At 45.0% G+C, this 21522-nt stretch overlaps 1 protein-coding gene across 1 annotated transcript in view; it reads left to right on the top strand.

Moving 5' to 3' along the window:
- ADAMTS16 (ADAM metallopeptidase with thrombospondin type 1 motif 16) overlaps nucleotides 1-21522 on the top strand; it is a 975864-nt gene that overhangs the window by 362040 nt on the left and 592302 nt on the right. Inside the window, exon 9 of the mRNA XM_086965269.1 lies at nucleotides 11647-11784. Within this exon, the coding sequence (XP_086821395.1) occupies nucleotides 11647-11784 (138 nt within the window). The remainder of the gene's footprint in view (nucleotides 1-11646; nucleotides 11785-21522) is intronic.

A 21522-nucleotide genomic window follows, 5' to 3' on the forward strand; every position in this document is an offset into this window, starting at 1 on the left:
TCTGACCTGATCAGTTCATTGACTTCCTCTAGCCATATACATTAATATATACTGTATATGTCCAAACTAACTATTGTGTATATTGGGCTAGATTAGAGTGTGAGCACCCAATTGGTGACAGCACTGATAGGCACTTGGTACTTTCAGCTTCTGATTTCTTAATGATGATAATGACATAGAGTACCCCCAAATCATACAATGTGTTTCCAATATATGGCTTTTATATGTAATTCCTACTTGCTGTATAGATTTATATGATTTGCTACTTACTCATAATGCAATGAGTTGATGTTTAGTATATATATCTGTGCCAATGAATGTTTAAATACAGGGACTTAACCTGAGATAATCCATAATAAATAAATGACAGGATGACTACCATTAAAACAAACATCAATCCAAGATGGCTGCCCCCCAAGCCTTGATACTTTCAATGGGCAACACTCCACCAGCGAAAACCATGACACCGGTTTACAAGCGGTCTATTGAAAATACTATATAAATAATACTATATTGCTTTGCTTCAATCAAATACCTAACTCATTGTCGAGATTCTGCGACATACCGATTTGGTACGCGATATACCGAGTTGGTAACCCGAAATTATCTCTTTAAATTACGTATCAATCGTAATATTAAAACCACCGTTTTAAGTATCTAAATAACCAACAAACAATATATTGTTGTGTTAATTATACCAACAATACAATACCATCCAACTTATGTCAAGATGGCCGCCTTGGATTGAATCGATTCTGACTCTCCAAGCACCAACGCGTAACATCGCGAGATCACGCATTCCACCACCTGGCAAACACCGGTATTTAAACGGTGTCAAACTGCAACAATGTTACTACCCGGACTGCTCGTAATTGACGTCCTGTGACCGTAGCCGACAAGTAAGTGAACCTGCGCTTTAATGCGGCAAATGCGTGTGAAATGTAGATCCTTCGTGGTTTAATTCTTCGTAAAACAAGCATTCTGCTTGCATGTACTCTAGGCCTCTAATCAATAACTCTGTTATTTTATTAATAGTACTGTGCACCGCAACTTGGGGAATGTGTCTAAACTATTAATCCCTTAAAGGACGTATCTCCTCCATTTAATGTTAAATACCTCTTGAAAGATGAATTTCAGTTGCGTTTTTTGCCCTATAAATTACACATGCCGTGGGCTTTAACTACCAACTCCTAATACTTAGCCCATATAATACATGCACTGCAATGCTTAAAAAATGCAAAATAGCTAATATAATTTTGCTAATAACAAACTTGGTGTCTAAGTAAAATATGTAGCACTACTGATACCAAATACAAGGTATCCTGAACTTGGCGCCCCATACCTTTTGAAAGTACTTGGAACTCTGTAGTTGTTATAAACAATAATTAAAACCATATTAATATGTTTTTTCAAAAAAATGAATGAATAAATATCAGTCCCCTAAAACATGGATACATTGCTTTCCATTCAGATAATTGTGAACGCCTTGGAACAATGATACGAATTGGACAAACTACCAGAACCTGTTCACTGCAATAACGCTGTATGCACAAGGTAAACCCTTAAAAAACAGAAAATGTCAATATACATGTATTAGACTTTAAGAAAAGATATATATTGAAAGTGTCTTCTCTTCCTCCAATAGTGCTTGATACTCAAAACTGATTTTGCACATTGCCCGCCTCAAAAAGAAATAAGCGGATGCCGTCACTTAAGTCTAAAAGTGTCGTGATTCGGAATTAAAAAGTGAGTGTAAGCCAACATACACTTAATAGCACTTAGGAACCATTTTATTGAATATCTGGGGTCCTATGATTTACGAATGTTTTTGTATTACTCCAGTCGCCACACCGACTGTTTTACAATTTTGTAATGTCTATAAATTTGTTGAATAAAGATGTAATTCTAAAGGTTTTTAGTTAGCTAACCAGGTATTTAATAGTAACAGAATACACCGTAATGTTATGTTGTTTTTCTTGCAGAGGGTCAACCACTGTATATATTATCACTCCGTCCTGATGATGGTCTTGTAAATGATCAAGATAAGACCGAAACGTCGACTTACCTAGTCCAATTCTGCACAGTATGATTTGTATCGACTTTTGATTCTCTCCTGATTGATAGTGGAAATCAATTTATCACCTTTTCCTAGCAGTCTGGACTGTTTTCTTGGATATATTATAGGAAAAGCAACCAATACCTTAAATATCCATAGTATATCTTTGTATGTACCCTGTCTTATGTTATTGTTCATTTTTTGTACAGAAATACTTTTTGTCTTGAATTCAAAATAATAACTTTTCAGACAAACAAATTATCCTGGTTTCATGTTTTATTATTCATTTTCTGTACCCATGATGTTAGTGTGGTAACATCTTTTGTTTCTCATTGTTAGAACCTTTTTAATTCAATCGAACAGCCGCTGATTGAACTCAGATTTAGGTACTTTGATTGCCCCTCAACAAGTCCTAACTAGTGCTGAAACTTCACATAAATAAAATCCCTTGCTGGCCACCCCTTCTCAATGGCAAGACTGTATCGATGACAAAGTACTTCAGATGTGACAAATTATTGTCATGTTTCTCTTTGAAGTGCCTTGCCACCGGATATGTGGCGTCATTATTGATTGATTACTCTGATGTGCTGGCGCACTCACTTGTGCACCTGCAATTTCGTGCTCCCTACGTACTGCAGGCCAATTGAGCAATCCAGCACTTACACTGCACATTCAGTCTTGCAATTGAGAGATTTAGTGATTTTAACTGGTTTGGGCTGAAATGGTGTAAGTTAGGCAGACGTACTTTTACTGTTTTGGCATGCCTTACAGGTTGTGCATTTCAAGAACCCCGTCCTACTGTTGAGCCATGTTTTAGTTTGTCTGAATTCAGGACTGCATCAGACAAGAGCGTTGCTCATAGAGCGGGCCTTTCTGAAGGTAATACCAAATTTGCCCAATTGGCCATTTTAGGTCCTTGCATACTAAGGGCCAGTTTTTATTTATGATCCTGCGCAAGATTTTATGCTGCTTGCTAAACGTCAGTATGAGGCGTGTAGGTTGATCCTGACTATCTTTGTAGCTACTTTATTGGTGAGTGCAGCAGACCTCTGTATTTTATTCGCTTTGGTCATAGCAGTGTTAAGTATGTTTTCAGAATAACCCCTCCCCAGTAATCTCTATCTACACTCAAATTGCACTTGTATGCATTCCTTGTCAGAACTGCATATCCTGCGGATCCGCAGCATCTCCCCAAGGGGATGCTTTTGATTACATGTGGAGGATGGTCGCTCTGTGCATGTAGGACTGTGTTGCCTGCCGTGGGTTTCCTGTGGAGTCTTGTTTCCAGTCTATTGTTACTTACAAAGACTTCCACATCTAGATAAAAATGCTCTCCTTGCTCATATGGGCAGTAAACTTAAGGTTAAGATTGTTAATGTTAAGTTGTTCAATAAAGTGTTGTGCAGACTGCTCTGTGCCCTTCCAAATTAAAAACAGGTCGTCTATATACCTATACCAGCATAAGACATGTGTGTTCAAGGTGTCAACAAGGCTTGCTACCAGAACCTGCTCTTCCCAGAGTTCCATGTTTAAACAAGCATCACTGGGAGAAAAGCAGGCCCCCATGGCAACGCCCCTGACCTGTTGAAAAACCTGATTTTGGAAGAGAAAAAAGTTGTTCTCCAAACAAGTTGAAATCATTGTCAAAAGCATTTTGTTATGCAGATACCTGTTCCTGGGGTGTGTGTTTAAAAAGTATTCCGCTCGCAAGCAGTGTGCTTGTGTGAATTTTGTGCTGCCATTCGTGAGGGGCTCACCGGGAATGCGAGGACCAGCAGCCCGGATCCAGCCACAGCTGCGGCCTCTTCTCGGCCGGACACGCCCCCCTGCCTCCTGCTCTTCACTGCTCGCGGCCCCCGCTTCGCGGGAGCCGCTCGCAAGCAGTGTGCTTGTGTGGATTTTGTGCTGCCATTCGTAAGGGGCTCACCGGGACTGCGAGGACCAGCAGGCCGGATCCAGCCACAGCTGCGGCCTCTTCCCGGCCGGACACGCCCCCCTGCCTCCTGCTCTTCACTACTCGTGGCCCCCCCTTCGCGGGAGTAGCTCGCAAGCAGTGTGCTTGTGTGGATTTTGTGCTGCCATTCGTGAGGGGCTCACCGGGACTGTGAGGACCAGCAGCCCGGATCCAGCCACAGCTAGGACCTCTTCCCGGCTGGACATGCCCCCTGCCTCCTGCTCTTCACTGCTCACGGCCCCCGCTTCGCAGGAGCCGCTCGCAAGCAGTGTGCTTGTGTGGATTTTGTGCTGCCATTTGTGAGGGGCTCACCGGGACTGCGAGGACCAGCAGCCCGGATCCAGCCACAACTGCGGCCTCTTCCCGGCCGGACACGCCCCCCTGCCTCCTGCTCTTCACTGCTCACGGCCCCCGCTTCGCGGCGCCACTCGCAAGCAGTGTGCTTGTGTGGATTTTGTGCTGCCATTCATGAGGGGCTCACCGGGACTGTGAGGACCAGCAGCCCGGATCCAGCCACAGCTGCGGCCTCTTCCTGACCAAACACGCCCACCTACCTCTGCCCACTTAGTAGCTGATTGCTACCGCATCGCGGGACGCGCGCGGGCGCACACCGGGCGAAGCCCGGGCAAAAGGCGGGCCCTCTGTGGCCCTCAGAGGCCCTCGGAGGCTGGTCAGGGCCACTCCATTTGACACTCGCCTGAATTTTGCTGGAAAAAGGAGGTAAACTGAATTAACCCACAACAGTGACTGCCTTTATCTACACTTTGGCTCACCCTAAAGGACTACTCTTTGGTTATTAAGTTAAGCGCCCGACCAGCATAGGTGTCTGATATTGTGATATCTACACTGCTACACACACAAAAGCAAGCCACACTATGACTGATAAAGGGGTTCCAAAAAATATTATCTCTCAGGGGAGGCCACGGAAGGGGACATTGGACAACTATTAAACTAGGGTAACATCGGCAATTGAACGCGAAATAGAGAGAGCAGAACAAAGTCTTTCCTTAGAAACTACATCTAGTATCCAAGCTCCTCTGGTAGCAGCAGACCAAATTCAAAACTCTGCATTACTGGAGGAATTAAATCAGATCTGCAAAACTATATATACTAATGTTGAAGAGGGAAACGAGCAAACCGGTGCTCCTATATGTGTAATGAGAAACACAAGTCCCCAGCTTAGCACACCATCCCAACTAAATGTAAGCCCCTTCACTATCAGCTAAAGACAATACCCAATCGATAGCGAACCTTCAGGCCCCTTTTGTTGATAGAAAGAGCAAAGGTGCTAAACAAAGGGGAAGACTAGCAAAAAAACAAGCCCCCCTTCGGTAATTAGCAACACCCCAAAAACATCTAGGGTATGTTCAATTCTGGAATCCCCTGTATCTACTATATCATCTGACCTAATGGTCCAGATTGACCTACTGATCAAATCCTTAATATCCCCGCTGGCAAAAAGAATCAAGGTAATAGGGGAAAAGGTCACAAGTATAGAGGAAATAACCAAGGCAAATGCAAATCTTATAAAAAGAATGGCAGGATATAAGCAAGTAGAGTCCCCAGTCGCTACTGACGTCCCCAATACCTCTGCACAAAGTAATACTGCCCAAATTCACTCAGTTGCCCCAAAAACATCATTAACATCAAATACTCAGCAAGTAACATCAAACCCCCCAATAGTCCAGAGCTCCGCCATTAGTGTAGGGCTGACTAAAGATTCCTCGTCCACAGAGGGGATATCTTTCAACTATGGCAACATGCAAAGAAAGATTAACCAAATAGATCTACCGCCGGAAGCCGCACCATTTGTGTGCATCCTCTCAGGCGTGCCTGAACTTACTAACAGCAAAATCGAAGGACAATCGGAATTGGTAAATAAGGTATCTTTCTGGCTAGCCAAAAATAGACCCTTCCACCTAACATCGATGGAAAAATCTTAAATGTCAGAAGGGTGGGGTGGTTAGGATCCCTCCCGAAGGATATAGCTGGTGACCTGGTTATAATAAACTTTAAGGATACCCGTGTCGTCCCTTATCTGCAAAGTTGGCAGCCACAAGTGGGAGACAGCCCTATAATAACTTGGGAACTGTGCGACTTTTACCCTAGAACCACATACCTGCCACCTGTAAGATCAAATGTAGAAAAGAACCACTGTATGGGTAGCAGAGGCCCTGTATTTAGTAGCTACAATATACCCATTCACAACCGATTTGCTTTATTCTCTGGCATAGATTTGGTGCACTGACTTGTTAAACTGATTTCTTAATGGTTTGTTAATAATGATAATACAACCACCCACCCTAAGCCCGGGGATGGTCTATACTAAAGTAAGCATCTATGCACTTTGCTCTTTTGCATATTCTGAAGCCTATTTGTTTTCAATCTTGTCACTGCAAATTGTCCAAGTCAAACAATAATATATGTATGTATGTATGTATTGCTGTAAGTCTATTGTTCACATCAGGCAGTACTGAAAAGCTGCTAGGAGTAGATAGTTTATACTATGAGAATTGAGGGGTGTTTCTCCTGTATATTTAATGAGTTAAGTACGATGTCTCAGTGTAATTATTTGTATTGGTGTGGTTTCTTTTATTTACTGTATTTAATGTATTTTGACCTTGTACTGTGCTTTTATGGTTGCTTTGTTTCAACCGAATAAAGCTTGTTGAATGAATGAATGAATAAAAAGTATTCAGCAGCCTTTAAACCATCCTGGCGATAGATGCTTGTGTATAATGAAGCTACATCTAGAGAGATGAGCACACAACCAGGTTCCCATTTCACATGCTTGATTTTACGTAAAAAGTCCCCAGTGTCCTGTATATATGAGGGCAATTTCTTAACATGATCTTGAAGAAAAAAGTCAAAAAATGTGGATTCATTTTCCATTCTGCTACCTTGGGCAGAGATAATGGGCCTATGTGCGTCCTTATGAATTTTGGGAATGAAGTATATTACAGGAATGATCGGATGTTCTATTTTAAAAAATGTGAATTCTTCCATGGTCAACAATCCTGCTGATTTCCATGCCATCAACTTTGTATAGAAATCATTCCAGGACACTCTTACTGCTTGCATGTCTCTGAGTCTGTAGTAGTCTCTGTCATTTAGATGAATGAGGGCCTCTTCCATGTAGATCTTGCGTGGCCATAAAACTACATTTCCCCCTTTATCCGATTGACGGGTGACGATGTTGCGATGTCATGAGTGATGTAATATGTGATGTCATCAGTAGTGCATTGCAGGGGTGGGAGTTATAGTTAGCTCAACTAACTATAACTGCCGAATTTCTCTGGTTTTGTATGAGTGAAATGTCCAAATAACTATAATGTCCCTGAAACCTGTGTTTTTTTCTAATTTCTAAGGTTTTTTAAATGCAAAGTTCTAACTATAATGTCTTCGAAACCTAAGGTTTTTTCAGTGAATATATATATATATATATATATATATATATATATATATATATATATATATATATATATATATATATATATATATATAAAATCCAATGCTCACCCTCCGTTGAAAGTAAGCGGGACACAGCTCCGGATTCAAAAACAGGTAGGAATTTATTGAAACCTACAGCACTTTCCTTTGCAGTCCGTGATGCGCTTCTTGTTGTGTGGGCAGACGCGTTTCTGGCCGTCTTGGCCGTCTTCAGTGCCGATGTCACAGGCTGCTGGCAATTCGTGTGGGCTTCGGATCGCTGACCACTCCTTTTAGGACAGTCCTGCACCTCAATGGGGGGACCCCTCCCTCTAGGGCGGTCTCACGGCTCCTCCTCCCATCTGCAGGTGTTAGCGCTGTAGCGCCTGGCGGATTGCATCTTGGGATGTGTAGTCCAGTGTGGATTCCCTGCTTAATAGCGGAGTTCCAAACAACCTCTCGGGATGTCCCCTTCCCTCGGCACTGCTCCATACATCCTAGCAATGCAGCCAGGAAAGTGATGTTCCGTCACCACCTGCGTTTTCATCCTATCGGGTAGCGCAATGCCACCTCCTCTCTCCCCATAGCGGAAACCAATCACCCGCGGGCAATGTCTTCGCTGGGGTGGCGCCGCACCTTGTACTCCTCGTACTGTCCAAGTTTGTTTTGCTGTAATGGTGCGGTGCTCCTGACCGAGAGTGCGTGCCCCCACCGGTCTCAGCCAACCGGAAACATACAAAATCCAATGCTCACCCTCCGTTGAAAGTAAGCGGGACACAGCTCCGGATTCAAAAACAGGTAGGAATTTATTGAAACCTACAGCACTTTCCTTTGCAGTCCGTGATGCGCTTCTTGTTGTGTGGGCAGACGCGTTTCTGGCCGTCTTGGCCGTCTTCAGTGCCGATGTCACAGGCTGCTGGCAATTCGTGTGGGCTTCGGATCGCTGACCACTCTTTTTAGGACAGTCCTGCACCTCAATAGGGGGACCCCTCCCTCTAGGGAGGTCTCACGGCTCCTCCTCCCATCTGCAGGTGTTAGCGCTGTAGCGCCTGGCGGATTGCATCTTGGGATGTGTAGTCCAGTGTGGATTCCCTGCTTAATAGCGGAGTTCCAAACAACCTCTCGGGATGTCCCCTTCCCTCGGCACTGCTCCATACATCCTAGCAATGCAGCCAGGAAAGTGATGTTCCGTCACCACCTGCGTTTTCATCCTATCGGGTAGCGCAATGCCACCTCCTCTCTCCCCATAGCGGAAACCAATCACCCGCGGGCAATGTCTTCGCTGGGGTGGCGCCGCACCTTGTACTCCTCGTACTGTCCAAGTTTGTTTTGCTGTAATGGTGCGGTGCTCCTGACCGAGAGTGCGTGCCCCCACCGGTCTCAGCCAACCGGAAACATACAAAATCCAATGCTCACCCTCCGTTGAAAGTAAGCGGGACACAGCTCCGGATTCAAAAACAGGTAGGAATTTATTGAAACCTACAGCACTTTCCTTTGCAGTCCGTGATGCGCTTCTTGTTGTGTGGGCAGACGCGTTTCTGGCCGTCTTGGCCGTCTTCAGTGCCGATGTCACAGGCTGCTGGCAATTCGTGTGGGCTTCGGATCGCTGACCACTCCTTTTAGGACAGTCCTGCACCTCAATGGGGGGACCCCTCCCTCTAGGGCGGTCTCACGGCTCCTCCTCCCATCTGCAGGTGTTAGCGCTGTAGCGCCTGGCGGATTGCATCTTGGGATGTGTAGTCCAGTGTGGATTCCCTGCTTAATAGCGGAGTTCCAAACAACCTCTCGGGATGTCCCCTTCCCTCGGCACTGCTCCATACATCCTAGCAATGCAGCCAGGAAAGTGATGTTCCGTCACCACCTGCGTTTTCATCCTATCGGGTAGCGCAATGCCACCTCCTCTCTCCCCATAGCGGAAACCAATCACCCGCGGGCAATGTCTTCGCTGGGGTGGCGCCGCACCTTGTACTCCTCGTACTGTCCAAGTTTGTTTTGCTGTAATGGTGCGGTGCTCCTGACCGAGAGTGCGTGCCCCCACCGGTCTCAGCCAACCGGAAACATACAAAATCCAATGCTCACCCTCCGTTGAAAGTAAGCGGGACACAGCTCCGGATTCAAAAACAGGTAGGAATTTATTGAAACCTACAGCACTTTCCTTTGCAGTCCGTGATGCGCTTCTTGTTGTGTGGGCAGACGCGTTTCTGGCCGTCTTGGCCGTCTTCAGTGCCGATGTCACAGGCTGCTGGCAATTCGTGTGGGCTTCGGATCGCTGACCACTCCTTTTAGGACAGTCCTGCACCTCAATGGGGGGACCCCTCCCTCTAGGGCGGTCTCACGGCTCCTCCTCCCATCTGCAGGTGTTAGCGCTGTAGCGCCTGGCGGATTGCATCTTGGGATGTGTAGTCCAGTGTGGATTCCCTGCTTAATAGCGGAGTTCCAAACAACCTCTCGGGATGTCCCCTTCCCTCGGCACTGCTCCATACATCCTAGCAATGCAGCCAGGAAAGTGATGTTCCGTCACCACCTGCGTTTTCATCCTATCGGGTAGCGCAATGCCACCTCCTCTCTCCCCATAGCGGAAACCAATCACCCGCGGGCAATGTCTTCGCTGGGGTGGCGCCGCACCTTGTACTCCTCGTACTGTCCAAGTTTGTTTTGCTGTAATGGTGTGGTGCTCCTGACCGAGAGTGCGTGCCCCCACCGGTCTCAGCCAACCGGAAACATACAAAATCCAATGCTCACCCTCCGTTGAAAGTAAGCGGGACACAGCTCCGGATTTAAAAACAGGTAGGAATATATATAGAGAGAGAGAGCGAGAGAGAGAGACTTGATATATATTTGAGCGAAATTCAAAGCTGCTCTCAGATGTTTAGGCTGTACCATTCATGCAACCGATCAGCTGTCTAAACCTGTGAGTTTGAGCGATTGCATTGCTGTCTGGGCCTGTAATGCCTTATATTTGCTATACTTTATGAGATTGCAAGATGTTTGTATTTTACTTGTTCCATTCTGCTATTTCAAAGACATTGTCAGCCATAACAAATGATGGAGAAAGTAGTGGTATAATGGAGACGTGAAAGGAAGTGGAAAGTAGAAATTAAGTTATATGCTGCAGATAACGACAGGGCATAGAAAATTGCATTTTCTGAACCATTAGAAACTCCTTTGGCTTATTGAAATATTTAAGGATATTGGACTAAAATAACAACTATAGCCACCATTTTCCCAAAACTTTCTTGGGTGGATGGAAGTCTGAAATTGCTGGTGTAGGGTCAAGCTTGCTTCTGTGGAATTGTTTTAAATTTGTATTTTTGTGTACTTATAATAATGTGCAATATGAAATTTTACACCTGTTCCTGCATAAACACACTGGATGTATACAGTTGCAATTGAAACAAATGGTATCTAATGTAGAGAAGTGAAGTTATTAATGTGCTTTAATTATGAAAATCTATCGTGCAAAATGTCATTTTGAACAAGATGAATGCTGTCTCTGTCACTTACTGCTGTTTTCTCCTGCCCATATCTTCTCCCCACAGGCTCGCAAAGTGCAGTCAAAGTGACTTGCTGTAGTTTATTTGCAATGTTATGATTACATTGTTTTCAATAAACTTCTTCCTGTCCTCTATGATTTGTATTGTTTGCCAAGGTCTCTTTCGCTACCTTCTACTGTGATTGATAGTCTGTTTGTAAAAAAGAGAGAGTCCTGTTGTCTAAATGTTTCATATTTGTAAGAACATCTCCAGATGCAATTAACATAAAGAGAGTTAAACAAGTTTTTTTTAGATATTGGATGGTGCTAATGTGTTAAGTTAATGATGTGTATTATTCTTGTGTTCTTATTTGTCAAAGAAATGATACCTTTGCTCCCACCACCAAAATCACTATCAGATGAGTTTTTGCATAACTTTCAATCTTCATTTCTCTGCCAATCCTCTCTTTAAAGGTGCCACCATGAATTGTATTATGCTTATGCTTAAATAACCACAGGCAAGGGAGTTAGGTGCATCTTACTATCAAACCGTAGCATCCTTTCTTCAAATGAGACACAAAGAATGGCAAGGTTAAAGTACGGTAACTGTAGGCCAAGAGCAAGTTAAGGCAAAAGGAGCATGATGGCCGGCTTGTCTTTGAAATATGTATTGACTCTGTATTTTCTCCATTTCAATCTAAATTTTCTAATATCTTTCTACCTTTTGTATTTCAGTTTTGGCATGGTCCATGATGGAGAGGGAAACCTGTGTAAAAAATCTGAAGGTAACATCATGTCTCCCACACTGGCAGGGCATAATGGTGTCTTCTCATGGTCTGCATGCAGCCGTCAATACCTGCACAAGTTTCTCAGGTATAGTGCATCTTCGCTGCATTGACTTTGTAAGTGTCCATCAAATTAAAAAGCATGAGTAGTTCTTTTAATGTCATCCATGTTTCATATAATGGTACACCTGCCAAGTTCCTCTGCCTGATGCATTTTTTTATATCAACATTTTTGGTTTGTTCTTATATAGATTTGCTGTCTATTTTTAGGTTGAAGCCTACCAGACAGTGCAGCTGTCTGGTTTACTATCGACATCTTGGGGGCATTCTGAAAGCTTCCCTGGGAATGTATTCCACCAATTACTAACCATTGGCTTTATGGTTCGTAACTCACATCTTCTTGCTTTTGATTTGCTGCCTTTATTTGCTTTAGGCTTTCCTGCTTGAGTGTGTCCCTTTCATTGCCCACACCTTATTTACAGTATCCTTCTGAGTGCTTCCTTTCTGTAGACAGGCCTTTAAATCTTGTGACATTTGCTGTTCCTTCAAAGACACAGATCAACTGTTATGCTCTTTTTTTCTAAGGAGCTTGGAATTTGGTTTTTCTCTCTGACTTCAAGGTGAGAGGATTTATGTGACAATCATGCTGGCTACTGGGGGTAATTCTGGTAATTCGGAAGTGTGGTGGAAACAAATAACTTACTACCATCACAACAAATCAATACACCAGGTGATGCCATTATGACACATTATTGTTTGTTGGCTGTATACCTTTATCAGTAAAACTATATGTCTGTGCAAATGTATCTGTCATTTCAACTGAAGAAGTGTTGTCTGTAATGGCAGTACACTACCACACCATGCATACTCTGCTTTACCTCACTCCTATCTACTCTGTGCCACTCCACTCTGTGCCACTCCTCTCTAAGGGCCAGATGTAGGTGGCCATTTACCAACCAGTAACGGCCGATTTCGGCCGTTACCGACCGGTAAATGGTCATTCCTGATGTTGGTGCCCAATTTTACCGATTCGGTAAATTTACCGAATCGGTAAATTTACAGAATCGGTAAAATACCAAATTGGTATTTTTACCGATTCGGTAAATTGGAGATGTAGGTGGGACTCTCCTGAGTCCCACAGGCTTTACCGAATCGGTATTTTACCACCCAATCCAATTGGGTGGTAAAATACCGAATCCAGGTGTGCATGCACATGTGTGCATGCACACCTGTGCCATGTGACAGACAGACATGCCCTTAGGGCATTTCTGTGTGCCACATGTCACACGTGCCTTAATTTGGGGTGCTAGAGGGTGTCAAAGTGACACCCCCTGCACCCTTGCAAAAATCGGTATTTACAGAATCGGTAAAACCGAAACGGTAATGACCATTGATTCCTATGGGCTTCAATGCCCATAGGAATCAATGGGCATTACCGATTCGGTATTTACAGAATCGGTAAATACCGAATCTTAACGATTCGGTATTTACCGATTCTGAATTACCTACATTTCCCCCCCTCTAATTTACCACTTCTTAAATACCGAATCGGTATGATTCGGTATTTAAGAAGTGGTAAATTGGAATTACCTACATCGGGCCCTACGCCTCTCCATTCTACGGCTCGCCACTCGGCGCCACTCCACTCCATCTACTCCTCATCACTCCACATGACGCCACTCCACTCTACCCCACACCACACTGCGTCACTGTACTCTTGTCTGCACCATTTCCCTCCATGCCACTTCACTCCATGTCTGTCTACTTTGCATCACTCTACTCCATTTCAATTAACTTTGTCTCACTGTACTGTACTATGCACCACTGCACTCTAAACCACTCCACACTATGCCACTTTAATCTAAGCCACTTCGCTCTATGCTACTCCACTCAATACTACTCTGCTCTGCAATCCTGCACTCTATGCCACTGCACTCTATGCCAATGCACTCTACTCTGTACCACTCCACTCTTCGCCAGTGCACTCCATGCCATCTATTCTATGCCACTCTAATCTACTCTGCACCATTGCACTCTCTGTCACTGCACTCTACTCTAACCATTGCACTCCAGGTCAATGCACTCTACTCCACTTTATTAAAAAAACAATGCTGTTAGACCTGGCATCTTTTGGCTTGTTTCCCCCGTATTTTTGCTTTCTGGCCACCTGTTTTTAATGGTACATTGGACTTCATTTTGCTGGTTTAGTGCCTCTGCGCACTTTCTCACTGCTGTTCCATGTTAAAGGGCAAGTGCTCCTTTGGTAAATTATTTTATGGATTGGTATTTCCATGTTTAGCTTATTTAATTTACTAAGTCCCTAGCATTGTACAATGTGTGTGCCCAGGGTCTGTAAATCAAATGCTGCTAGTGGGTCTGCATCACTGATTGTGCCACCCACACAAGCATCCTTTCAAAGGTGTCTCAGACCTGCCGCTGCAGTGTCTATGTGCAGTTTTTACTGCCATGTCGTTCTGGCAAGTGCCCCCATTTGTTAGGCCCTGGCTTTGCCTTTTCTTACATGTAAGGCACCCCTCAGGTAGGCCCAAGTTACCACCCTGGGCAGGATGCAGTGTATGTGAAAGGTAGGATATGTCCTGGTGTGTGTGACATGTTTTGATAGTGAAATACTGCAAATTTCGTTTTTCACTATTGAAAGGCTATCTGTCCCATAGGCTAACATAGGAGTTGCTTTGCAAAGTCTTACAATTATATCTTTCCATTGGGACAAGACAGAGTAATACAGTTTAGGCTCTCTGAACTCAGAATTTAATAACACATCTTTTTAGGGAGATAGTTTTTAAATTGTGTGTTTGAAAATGCCACTTTTAGAAAGTAAAAAGCGCAATTGATGGACAGAATGCTGAACAATGTCATATATTCACCCCAGTACTGAGATCTGGACCTAAATCCATCTTTTTGTACTCCCCATGCCATTCCAGTTTAGACTCAGCCATATGAAAATCAGGCTAACTAGACTCTATCGGCATGGAGAGCAATGGATCCTTTAGCATATTTCGATTTTTCGCAATGGAATTGTGGAGTGCTTGCAGTCTAATTATTCAAATTGCTACTCCTTGTAGTAATTTTCTAAATAGGTTCAAAAGCCATCATTTGTCTCAGAAAATGGTTTTTAGGTCTGGGTTGACAACAGAGCTTTTTTAGACCTTATGTTATATAGAGAAAAAAAACAGTAGCACTACTGAGAGATTGTCATTTTTCCCACCCACATGAAGGCTACTTTGGGTAGAGCATTTGATTTGTCACGGTGTTGCCGCAAAGACTGGTCAGATGATGAATGGACTGTGGCCTGGGCTAGCTGTGCAGGCCCAGTCGGTTGCCGACTGCAGTAGTGCTTGAGTTTCTGAAGAGCAAGTTGGCTTTGAGACTGAGACAGACTTCACAGCCGGGGGCTGTGGAAGCTCTTTAAGGCTTGTCTATAATCGGGAGCGGTGTTTTGGGTCAAGAGGCCTTATGTTATGCTGACCTATATATGGAGTCATCCGTTATCACAGGCAGCTGCTAGATGAAGGGCGCTGTGGTGCAGGCCTGATCTTCTATGGGTATCAGTGCTCGCTGACTGTAGTAACAGTTGGAGTAACACAACTTGCAGCTGTGACCCTTGAAACCTCGGTACCACTGCCACAGAATCCATAGTCATCAAAGTAACAACTCACCTCTCCTTTCCTGATTCAGATAAATGTGTCGGACTGCAGGGCCTGCTTGATAGTGGATGGAGTGAGATCCACCCAATAGCTTGAACTGCCACCAGCATGGACTACACGCCTGACCGTGCAGTCCCTTCTGTCACCTGACAACCGTGCTGTTGATTGAGGTGAGAGCAATACCATGTTAGGCGGGCTATCACTAGCAGTAAACAGCATCATCTGCATGTGCACGAAGAATGACAAATACCCACAGCTGAGCCCACACAAGCTTCTAATCATTGTACAGAGGATCTTGACTGGCTGTGGTGTGCATGGACTCAGGTGGGCCATGCTAGCAATTGCTCAGCACCTGATTGAACAGTGTGATGAAGTGTGCTTCACTGGTCAATGCCAGGCTTCCCCATGACTGCAGTAAAGAAGCGCGTTCGGACACTCAGAACAGGCGCTAGGGTGCAGTCAAACAGAACCCATGCATTGTGCAGAGAATTGTTTTTCTCAGTGTGACAACTGTTTCTCTGACCGATTTGTGCCATTGTCACATGTGATACAAAGTGCAGATGGGACCAACATGAGAAAACTTTGCCACCATCAGGCAGTTACGGGTCCGTAAGTCATTTTGGCTTCTCCCCTGCAGCCTTGGATTTCGGATAACTTTGGCAATTCGCAATTTACTTTCATATATCATTGACCAACTGCTGAAGTGTACCCAGCTCTTTGACCCTCGGGCCGAAACACAAAGCAGAATTGTGTTGACACAATTGAACGCTTCTCGGAGTCCCTTGCTCGTTTTATTTCTCGTGGCTTGTTGCTGAGCTGGGCTAGGGTCCACCCAAAAAGTGTTGATAAGAATCGAGCACATACTATAGCTGGAAGCAGCAGCGCTACTAATCCTACAATGTGTTCAGTCAGCCTGAATGAGCCGGTTCTTAAGATATGCGCCTGACTTGAAGTGGAGCCATTCCAAACACTGGTTGCATTGTTGTTACCAGGAAGTGTCTACCTCTTGATCTCTTTGTCCAAATGCCAAGGAAGGGTCGCAGATGGAAGTGAGATACAATAATCTCTCGGGTCATCCTGGTCAAGTAGCATGAACGATAAAGACAATCTAAAAGGCAAGGCACATAAAGAGAGACAAACGTACGGAATGCGAGTGGGGTAACGATTAAGGCCATTTAATCATTTGATTTCATGAAGAAAAAAACGTTGGAATCATTGCACAGTCTCACCGCCGCTCTAAAAAAACAATCTAACAGTTTAAAAAAGAAGTAATAAAGTAATATGCGAAGATTGACGGACGAAACAAGACATTTTTTTTTTTACTATTTCATTGATAAAAAAAAGAATTGTAGTTGGCGGAGCATCAGCTTGGCAGTCTCCTGCGCTCGGAGCCACGCAGTTCCTGAGAACATTGCAGGATGATGGAGGGCCTCTTTGGTAACTGCGTAGCGAGCACGCGACCTGATGTCTCATTCAAGAGCGGCTCTCCTGGCATGGGATTCCGGAACACGCTGAGAAGCGGACCCAACAATACAGTAGGCTGTGAAAACAGCTGCTGGCCTGATCTTTTGGCTAGGGGGAGGATGCTGAAAGCAAAACACCCTCTGGGGAGGCGTAGCAAGCTTGCGTGCAGCTGACACTCAGTAGTAAGGAAGACAGGCTAATTAGAACTAGTGAGCTGAGGACAGGAAGGAAGCCTTCCTTCCCCTGCCTCGAGCAGTTGAACAGTTCTTTCTGTAATGTTGTGAAAAGTAGCGTTTAATAAAGGAAAGTGGATGTGAGCGAAATAAATGCAGAATAAATTAGCTATTTTGGCCTCAGAGTGCATGGAAACACTTGTTCGGTGAAACAAAATGCAGCAATTAATCGGCCCACGGCTTTTATGAGATTCAAGCCATTTAGGTTTGCTCATCTTAGAACTGCGTGCACGTGAAGCCAAAACACCTCACAGACAAAGGTTCAAAGACTCTCGGGTAGCTTGCTCCATGCATACATTATGCTTCGTCATGTAACCCCTTTGGCCCACCTTAGGAATTGCAACCTATCAGGAAGAACATAGGGGCAGATGGACAAAGCATTTTCACAGTTGTACATTTCTAATGACTCTTGAAACGGGATCATGAGTGCGACCTCATAGCAATTTGGTATGTGGAAGAGGTATGTTGTAGTCATCCCTTCCAAATACTGAATTGGTATGACAGACATGTGGCAATGTTTTGCAGTGGCGGCTAGCAGGGAAAGGGGGTGGTAAGGCAGGAGGGAGAGTTTGAAAAAAGAATCAGCAAAAGAAACACTTACCTTTCCACGGCCGCCGTCTCTTGTTGCTCCTTTCCTTCCTGGCAAATCTGGAACCAGGAAGCACCTGGGCTCCCCCAAGTCAATCACAATGCAGCAATGCACTGCTGTGATTGGTCTGAGCTCCTTGGTTCGGAGCTCAGATGGAGACTGGGAACCTGGGCATGTTCCCCACCTGGCTGTGTAATGCAGCCCGGTGGGGAACACGCTAACAGTGCATTATGCTTTGGCCGGGCAGTCATGCGCACTTTGAGAGTGTGCACTCACCACTCCGACCCTAGCCCCGCCCTAACCCAGCCCTGTTGCAAAGAAAAATAAAATGATAATACACTTAATATCATTTTATTTTAAATTTTTTTCTCATCTCAGAGCAGTGGGGTGATGCTCCTCCACCTTATTGGAGGAGCCGCCCGTGATGTTTTATAACCAAAATCCAGTCACAAAACATTGAAAAATCACTGAATCCCAAGATGAGGTGGGGAGCCATTCACAAAAAAGATGGGGTCCATTTGAGGCCCTTTACTCTTTCTGAATGCTAAAAAGGTTGTTGGGAAGTAGGCAGTGGTCTAGAGAAACACTGTCAGATCTCTAATAGGGCTGTGTGTAAGAATTGCATATTTTGCCTTTATAGAATTATGTGACATTTTAGCAAAATTATGCATATTTAAATGTAATCATGCAAAATGCCAATGTCATTATGCACTATATTTTAGCATGAAATACGTCCCTTTGTCAATTTTTGATGGAAGGATGTATTTTGAGCTAAAAATTGTGCGAAAAACAAAAGCACAACTAACAGCCGCTCGCATTTAGTTGTTCTCGTGTGTCAACGCGAATGATGGTTAGCGTTGAATTATGATCAACTCTGAATCAGAATTTAATGACACTCACCTGTTCGTATATAGGTCAGTGTAGGAAGGTGGATACCTGACTAGGGTTACCCCAGATTTTTTGCCTTGTGTTTAGCTGGTTTTCGACTTAGTTGGCATGGTTCCCTGCTAATCAGGGCCCCAGGCTATATGCTCTCTCTTTAAAATGGATTCCATGTACCCTAGGTGCATAACTAAATTGGCTTGGGTCACCTTATCAGCCCCTGTACAGTGCACTATAGGTGCCCAGGGCATAGGTGCACCCAAGGCCTTCCAGGGGCTGCAGCATATCTTTTGCCACCCCTGGCTGGCTATCCAAAATTGGCACAACTGGCTGATCACTCAGCTGGGGCAAGGTGGTGTAATCACCCCTTGCTTAGATATAGTATACCTATATCTAAACCTATCTGGACACATATATACCTATAAGTCACTCCTATGGCAGGCCTTAAGAATCCTGGAGGCAGAGTGCTTGGTTTTATGTGAGATGGTGTTCTAGCATGAGCTGAGCCTGTCTGCAGCTGTCGGGACCAACTCCCTTAGCTGTTCTGGGATATTGCCATACCATATACTCTTAAGTGCATTATAATCCATCGCGGTTATGTGCTAACTTTGGTTTGGCTTTATCAAAACATGTCGTGTAAGGTGTCATATGCTTTGGAATACTACCCCCTCGCCAGTCCTGGCAATGGGGGTAGCACTCCACCGTTCTAGAGGGAGAAGACATGTTACTTTGCTAAAACACAGTTAATTCTAACCAGAGCCTAAGCATCACAAATGGATGCTGCTGCCACAGACACAAGTCTGGCCTCCTGCTACTGACCGAAACTTGGCAGAGGAGGCCTGGACAAAGGGTTTCCTGTCGCAGGGAGGTGCTACACCTCCCCACACAGGAGATAGTGTATTGGGGCAGCTTGGGTTGAATTAAACTAGACACTGCCTGGGGAGCACAAGGCTTCCCCTTGCATAATCTGGTCAAACCGGTTCTGGGGCACACCAGCCCCAGTCCCAGCGCAACCCTGGACAAAGGGAAAGGGGTGTAACTACCCCCTTCCTGGGTCCTACCCATAGGAGGGACCTAGCAGGTAATCCAGCCCCCCAGTTTGGAATAAAGGTGGGAGCAGTGCCCATGCACTCAGATTATCCTGACTGAAACTTATGAAATGAAACTCTGGACCCTTCGACATCCTACTCAACATAGAAGACTGAAGAATCTCCCTTGTGGTCAAGGAGTGACCACCCTGTGCAAACAGACACTGTCCAGCACCTCGACATTTGCTTTGTTGCAGTTCCCGCCGGAACTCAAGCAACAGAGATCGACAAGACCCAGCGTGCCTCCCTTCTAACAGCCTGATCCATAGTCCCTGCAGAGCTGAGACCCCTGGAGGTGACCTGAAGCATGGGGTGGGCCATCTTGGAAAAACCACGAGGCGCTGACCGTGCAGCTCCCGAGGCTCCCTCGAAGCTGTGCATTGGGGTTTGAGAAGCCCCAGCCCTGTGCAATTTTTGCACTGAAGCTCACCCCCCTACACTCACCGAGTGCTGCATGGGGCCCTTCTGCATATTTTGGCTCAACGCGTTGGTCCGGTCGCTTGCCTGTTGGCTAGCGGCCCCAGTATCGATGAACCTTTGAATTTGCTCTGCCAGTCCGGTTGCACTGGACTGGCCCTCAATCCCCTGAAAAGGAGCACCCGCTCTGACCTTGCTGGTCCGAGTAAGAAGCGATCTTCGAATCCTGCGTGGGTTGCACTTGCCAAGGTTTGTTTGCTCCAATCCGGAAGCTGACACCGCCGACAGCGAGAGCCTTTGTGGGACAGCTTGTGATCTACTCCTGGACACCCTCGGGGCCCCAGAGTCCATGTGGCAGCGGAGACAAGCTTCATGACAACCACCTGATTGCGCTCGACATTGCCTGGTTCCACCCTGGTCACTGCTGAGTGACCCAGACTCTGTCCCCTCTGCTTTCAGGTACTCTTCATCTTCGATCCACCCTTGGATCGCACCGGACACTTCTCTTCTGGCCGCCTGCAGCATCTTCATCTACAGGCTTCATAGATCTACACGACGAAAGCCGACACGACTTTGTACCTGTGCACCCGCTTCCTGTGGGTGAGGTAATACTTGAACTCCGGTGCTCCTGTATTGGTATACACCTCTAGTGTCTAAATCTAAAGTTTTGTCCTTCTAGGTCAGTCGGAAGACTCTTAAAACAGTAACTCGATAACTTTTACGCACCATTGACTTTGCATTGGTGCATGTGTGTGTTTTCAGCGCTGCACCCGATTCCCGGGGGCTTTTCCCGACTTCAGCATTGATAGTCCCGATTGGTCCCAGCGATTCCCCGAGCCCTAGGCCTGACCACTGTTCGATTAGTGATACTTTTTTTAATATATGGTTTGCGTGGCCCCCCGGCCTCATCCATAATTGTGCAACTTTTATATGTTTAACTGTGCTTTTGTTTAAACGCGTGTGCCTCTGCACTCATAAAGAGTACAGAGGATTATTCTAGTAATAAATACATATATTTTTATAATATATAACTTGTGTGGTGTCCTTTCATTTGATATTACAGGATTGCATATGGTAAAACAACTGGCTTCACATGCCCTCTTGAGTTAAGCCTTTAAGGCTGCTTAGTCCATGCTACCCTTAGGATAGCTTGTCTATAAGGTTGACTTACAACCATCACCATAAGGGATTGTTTGGACTGATAAAAGGTGCCCCCAGAATTGGAGACATCATATATCAGGCCAACTTCTCACATTGGTGCACAGCGGTGCGGATTTGAGCTTGTTATTGTTTTACCATTGCAATCTTTTTATCAAATTGAAAGATCACATCAAGTACCTTAGGTACATATAAACAAAGCTTAGCATATTTAAGTTCAACTGAACTTAGTAGTTGTAGATCAAAGGGCTTAGCACACCCTGCCCACAACTCACTAGCAAGGTACAGTAGGAAAACACTTAGTGTAGGTAAGTGCACCACTTACACCTC

Source organism: Lissotriton vulgaris, chromosome 4_1 (genome assembly GCF_964263255.1).
Source record: "Lissotriton vulgaris chromosome 4_1, aLisVul1.2, whole genome shotgun sequence".
NCBI classification, from domain to species: Eukaryota; Metazoa; Chordata; class Amphibia; order Caudata; family Salamandridae; genus Lissotriton; species Lissotriton vulgaris.